Source organism: Phalangium opilio, unplaced genomic scaffold (assembly GCF_054372755.1).
Source record: "Phalangium opilio isolate 3A_F unplaced genomic scaffold, DU_Popi_V2 ptg000009l_1, whole genome shotgun sequence".
NCBI classification, from domain to species: domain Eukaryota; kingdom Metazoa; phylum Arthropoda; class Arachnida; order Opiliones; family Phalangiidae; genus Phalangium; species Phalangium opilio.
Window position 1 is genome coordinate 7277061 of NW_028324146.1, and position 6172 is coordinate 7283232.

The 6172-nt window shown below is 34.7% G+C and overlaps 1 protein-coding gene across 2 annotated transcripts; it reads right to left on the minus strand.

Moving 5' to 3' along the window:
• Positions 1-1600: 1600 nt before the first annotated feature.
• Positions 1601-5151, minus strand: LOC149713601 (uncharacterized). Of its 2 annotated transcripts, XM_089843903.1 has the most exons (5): positions 4609-5151; positions 4336-4486; positions 4059-4271; positions 3312-3978; positions 3108-3243 (listed from the first exon to the last, which is right to left on the minus strand). In XM_089843903.1, the coding sequence occupies exons 1-5, from the start codon at positions 4821-4823 to the stop codon at positions 3221-3223; spliced, it is 1269 nt and encodes a 422-aa protein (XP_089700029.1). In that variant the 5' UTR covers positions 4824-5151; the 3' UTR covers positions 3108-3220. The 2 variants fall into 2 exon arrangements, with proteins under 2 accessions (XP_089700028.1, XP_089700029.1); XM_089843902.1 differs by having other exon boundaries at positions 1601-3978.
• Between the last annotated feature and the right edge of the window lie 1021 nt (positions 5152-6172).

Genomic DNA, 6172 nt, shown 5'->3' on the forward strand with positions numbered 1-6172 from the left:
TATTTTGATGTAATAAGATCTTTCAGGTTTTTCAGCATTCTTTTGCCGTACAAATATTTATGCTGCTTAAAGTACTCCATTTTCAGTGCAGGGTTAAGAATAACTCCAATGAAAGGAAGTTCGTGTTTTTCTAAATCTGGAGCATATTTTTCCAGCTTCTTAATGGCAGAATTAATCGCATGTGTTAGAATATCGTCGTTTGTTTTGAATGACTGCAGCTTTACCATAAGACCCTTACAAAAAACTTCTTAAGAGTTCTAAAGGAATTTCTTTGGAACCCTACGGAGCCCTTGGGATCATTTTCTAAAGAAACAATTTCCAAAGACTTCCTTGGAATTTCCTAAAGAATTCTTGAGATAAATTTCCAAATAATTTCTTGGAATTATTTTCTAATGAAATTCTTTAGGAATTCTAGAGATAAATTTCCAAAGAATGTCTTTGGATTATTTTCTAAAGAAATTCTTTAGGAATTCTAGAGATAAATTTCCAAAGAAATTCTTGGGATTATTTTCTGAAAAAATTCTTTAGGAATTCTAGAGATAAATTTCCAAAGAATTTCTTAGGATTATTTTCTAAAGAAATTCTTTAGGAATTCTAGAGATAAATTTCCAAAGGTCTAGGGATTATTTTCTAAAGAAATTCTTTAGGAATTCTAGAGATAAATTTCCAAAGAATTTCTTGGGATTATTTTCTGAAAAATTCTTTAGGAATTCTAGAGATAAATTTCCAAAGAATTTCTTAGGATTATTTTCTAAAGAAATTCTTTAGGAATTCTAGAGATAAATTTCCAAAGAAGGTCTAGGGATTATTTTCTAAACAAATTCTTTAGGAATTCTAGAGATAAATTTCCAAAGAATTTCTTGGGATTATTTTCTGAAAAATTCTTTAGGAATTCTAGAGATAAATTTCCAAAGAATTTCTTAGGATTATTTTCTAAAGAAATTCTTTAGGAATTCTAGAGGTAAATTCCCAAAGAATTTCTTGGGATTATTTTCTAAAGAAATTCTTTAGGAATTCTAGAGATAAATTTCCAAAGAAATTCTTGGGATTATTTTCTGAAAAAATTCTTTAGGAATTCTAGAGATAAATTTCCAAAGAATTTCTTAGGATTATTTTCTAATGAAATTCTTTAGGAATTCTAGAGATAAATTTCCAAAGAATGTCTTTGGATTATTTTCTAAAGAAATTCTTTAGGAATTCTAGAGATAAATTTCCAAAGAAATTCTTGGGATTATTTTCTGAAAAAATTCTTTAGGAATTCTAGAGATAAATTTCCAAAGAATTTCTTAGGATTATTTTCTAAAGAAATTCTTTAGGAATTCTAGAGATAAATTTCCAAAGAAGGTCTAGGGATTATTTTCTAAAGAAATTCTTTAGGAATTCTAGAGATAAATTTCCAAAGAATTTCTTGGGATTATTTTCTGAAAAATTCTTTAGGAATTCTAGAGATAAATTTCCAAAGAATTTCTTAGGATTATTTTCTAAAGAAATTCTTTAGGAATTCTAGAGATAAATTTCCAAAGAAGGTCTAGGGATTATTTTCTAAACAAATTCTTTAGGAATTCTAGAGATAAATTTCCAAAGAATTTCTTGGGATTATTTTCTGAAAAATTCTTTAGGAATTCTAGAGATAAATTTCCAAAGAATTTCTTAGGATTATTTTCTAAAGAAATTCTTTAGGAATTCTAGAGGTAAATTCCCAAAGAATTTCTTGGGATTATTTTCTAAAGAAATTCTTTAGGATTTCTAGAGATAAATTTCCAAAGAACGTCTAGGGAATATTTTCCAACGAAATTCTTTAGGAATTCTTGAGATCAATTTCCAAAGAAGGTTTAGGGTTTATTTTCCAAAGTTTTTCACATTTTAAGTTTGTGGATGACGAAAATTATGGCACTAACTCTTTTTTTTTCTATTGTGGATGTTTCAATGCAAGTAGGGCACATACGTCCGCGACAAGGATGCGATTAGTCAGGGTTCAGTATGTGTTTAAGCAGGGAAGGAAATGAGGTTTACTTGGTAGGTGACGGAAGGGGTGTGGGGGTCAAGTTACCTCCGGCGGACACGGGGCAGTCGGCACCTATAGGGTAGGATCGCCGGCATGTGTCTTATTCCCTCAAACTTTGCCGCCCAGAAGCTTGGCTTACAGGAGTGCGCCACCCTCCCGGCTGGCACTAATTCTTTAAAAGTAAAATAAGAGTATATAATTAAAATCGTTATGTTTAGATTTACAGGGAATCTAAGCTGTCAGTGGGAATTTTGGCTTAATTCTCTTATGGCATGTTTTATCTTTATTTCGAGCGTAATTAGAGTCCAAAATAAATATTTTTTAGAAAACATTGTAGAGAAAATTAGGTTAAACGTGTTTCTGATACTTGAAAAACTCTCAGTGAATATACATTATTAAATTTAACAACAACGTCTGTATCTACTGCTTGGCCGTTAAAGCCTCCAAAACCCACAAAGCACACCATACAATTGCACAAGCTTAAAACTTTCTGCCGTTTACGGATGTTGTTAAGTCGATTAAATGTCTGACTTTATAAGCAATTTCACACTGCACGCGAGAACTTCCTTCGCTAGGCCTATATGGGGTGTAGTTCACTACACTCACTGTATTGGGATATGGTTCTGCGTGTAAGAACTATCCTCGTTTCAAGTGGCTAAATTAGTTTACCCACTTCTCATGATATTTCCCAAGAAAATTCCAAAGATATTTCCAAAGTAATTTCCAAAGACATTTCCCAAGTAATTTCCAAAGACATTTCCCAAGTAAATTCCAAACACATTTCTCAAGAAAATTCCAAAGATATTTCCCAAGAGAATTCCAAAGATATTTCCCAAGAAAATTCCAAAGATATTTCCCAAGAAAATTCCAAAGATATTTCCCAAGAAAATTCCAAAGATATTTCCCAAGAAAATTCCAAAGATATTTCCCAAGCAAATTCCAAAGATATTTCCCAAGCAAATTCCAAAGATATTTCCCAAGCAAATTCCAAAGATATTTCCCAAGAAATTTCCAAAGATATTTCCAAAGCAATTTCTTAAGAAAAAGAGGCCAATATTCCCCAATTTCCTAAAGAAAGCCTTAAGGATTTCCAAAGAAATTTCCCAAGGAATTTTCTTAAGAGTTCTTAAGAAGATTTTTGTAGGGGGAAAATCCCAAGCCGGTATGTAAGAACAAATTGTCTGATGACGGTGCATTGATATGTGGTTGGTTGTCCTATGAAAGTGTTGCAGAAGGTCCTGCAACGACTCTAAAGTTTTCCACTCAGATTCGTTCAAAGCTAATGCGAACAAATCTCCATCCATACTTGTAAGCGCATTTAAGGCAGATCTGAGGTAGGAAGCTCTATTTATCATTTCGAAGGTGGAATTCCAACGTGTTTTGACATCTATAATTGGGTTGAGTTGCTTCAGTTTTTGTAGTTTACAAATCTCTTGTAGCTTATCGGATTTCTGAGGTGATTTCCGGATTTTTTTTATGATTCGACGCAATTTCCTCATCGTCGTTTCTATTTCAATTCCAGACTCAGTTAGGATTTCATCTTCTTCCATTTCATCATCCAAATCAGCTTCATCGTGTATGTTTGTGGATGCCTTGAGCCCACTCAACAAATCCTGCACAGCAAGATTTAAAACGTGTGCCAGGCAACGAACTTGGTTTTCTTTTGATGAAAAGGCGACCTTTATTTCTGCGCATCGAACGTCGAATTGTTGACAAAATGTATCATTGTTTCCTGCGTTGTCTAATGTTATTCCTGACACTTTGCTAGCTGGAATATCGAACTTCTCTAATGCACCCAAAAATGCGTTGCAAATGGATACACCACTGTGACTGCCTCTCACAACTGGGAAATCTAGCAAAATATCCTTTTTTTCAAAACTGTTTGTCAAGAAAAAGATTTTCACACCAAGAAATGGTAAATTATTTCTGGAAGTCCACATATCCATTGTAAAGGAGAATTTTCCATTAACTTCCTAAAAAATAACTTAGTAATTAGTATTAATAGTGCTAGCTGCAAAATTTTAAATAATTATTAGCAAAGGAATCATTTTACCTTTAGCATTGCTTTTAAGCAGGTAGATTTTCTTTGGTATTCCTCAAGTAGATCATTGCGAACAGTATTATTCGAGAACAGTTGAGCCCTGGGATTACAAGTTTTAATCATTTTTATAAAAGCAGGAGCTTCGACTTCAGTATGCGGTTGGTCGTTAAGGACAATCCATTCTAAAACCGAAGTTCGAAAGTTCTTTTGGGAGAATTCCGAATCCTATTTTTCGGTTATATTTGTTAGTATAGCTCAAAGTGCTTCCTTAATTATGTACTACACTTACCTCCAAGCAAATTCCTTGGCGAGCCTTCTGAGATTGAACCACTTGCCCAATTGTTGGTTGTGAATGTGATTGGATCGATTTGTGATTTGAGTTGAAATGCTTTAACAAGTTCGATGTGCTGCCATTAGTCTTTCCGGAAATTTTGTATTTTCTACGAGGGCAGGATTATTTAGTTAATAAGAGGAATCATAGGACATGACTTATCTAACTTTAGATTTGGCATATAGATTATTAATTCCACATTAAAAAAAATAATAAATATAAAATACTTACATTTTACTGTTTTTACAAAGCCGACACTTCGCATAGGAAACATTGTTACCTTGATTTTGTTCAACAATTAGATCAAAATGTTCCCAAATTCCGCTGCGGCGTTTCTTGGGTGCCGAAACCGAAACACCAATTTCATTAGTGTGGTCATTAACAGTATCAGTAAAATCAGATTCTTGATCAGAGACCCGTGATTCTGCAATTCCGTCCTCCTCCATGACTCGGATTTAACTAGTCCGGTACTGGTATTAATTTGAGTAAGCCAAGGGCTTCTCAGCTTAAAACTACTAAAGTTAAACGCCAATTTTTATTTTTAGAGAGTCTAGTGAAAACGCCAATTTCAATGTTCAAAGACCGCAAGTTCAAGTTGATGGGTAAACACAAGCAGACTGCTTTTAAAGGTTTAGTTTTGGTTTGACTAAGTTCGCTCCGCTGGCACAAGAATATATATGTGAATTTGTGAAACGCGTGTAAGAAGTTATAACTCCGCGGCCACAGCCCACTCGACCACGCATTCGAATGCGATGTGCTGCAGAGCACCGCCTGATCCTCTCCGTCTTCTTACAGACTCGCGAAGTCGCACTCTTAAGAACCTTATCTTTTTCTGGCATTGAGGTTCTCTTCAGTTCAGTTTTTATCACACTCTAAGAAATTGGAGTGTGATTTAACACCTTTATAAGTACTTTATATGGGTCCAAATTTGACACCGTTACAGGTGTACATTTACACCCCTGAAGGGATTTAATCACACTTACACTCTAAGAAAACGGGGTGTGCTTTAACACCTTTAAAAGTAGTTTATATGGGTCCAAATTTGACACCGTTACAGGGGTTCATTTACACCCCTTATAACACTTATTTGAGCAATTGGTGGCAAAGATAAGTATAAAATTGTGCATCAGAGGTGCAGTTTAACACCTTTTTATCTCTTATATCGCACGGAAAATGAATTTTTACTCCCGTATTAGTGTTGTGCAACTCCTTAAAGGGTGCGGCATAGCACCTTTCAGAGTGTCGCTTCACACCTTTAAGAGTGTCGCGTAACACCTTTAAAAGTGGGAGATTTTTTGGTAGGATAGTACAAAGAAAATATACGCTCCGGGAATGGAAGGTATGTCTCGTGGTTGGGCTGATCAAGGAACTTCCGGTCTATGCAATTTCAAAGTAGCCGGAAATACCTCCGTCAACCGAGCCTGCCTTTGGAGCGTACTAGGAGGGGAGAGACAAAAATTTACACTAGAGGAAGCTACAGTTTCCATTCCTGGGGCGTGTATCTTCTTTGGATAGTAGGAGAAATTCTAGTACTTTTCCTAGACTTAAGAGCAAAACCGATGACGTAAAAAAACACTATAGTAGCTACATTTTGACCACTCATGAGGCATAACTCAAATATCGAGTATGGTTTTCCTGTTTAATTAAATTTTGATTATCCGCCATTCCGCAGTATTATTAGCAATTAATGCTATATTCATAGCAGGGTTCCATCTTGAGAGAACTTCATCACCTATAGGGAGGAAAATTCTCACATGCAGAACTATACCTTTTTAAGCGAGGGTTGTTGCGTATA

Bases quoted from the DNA above. Each gene is read 5' to 3' on its own strand.
- LOC149713601 (XM_089843902.1), bottom strand. From the start codon at position 4,823: ATGGAGGAGGACGGAATTGCAGAATCACGGGTCTCTGATCAAGAATCT. The intron at 4,487-4,608 runs GTAAGTATTTTA...CTGCCCTCGTAG, and splicing joins CTTTGTAAAAACAGTAAAAT to AAAATACAAAATTTCCGGAA. The intron at 4,272-4,335 runs GTAAGTGTAGTA...ACCGAAAAATAG, and splicing joins GCCAAGGAATTTGCTTGGAG to GATTCGGAATTCTCCCAAAA.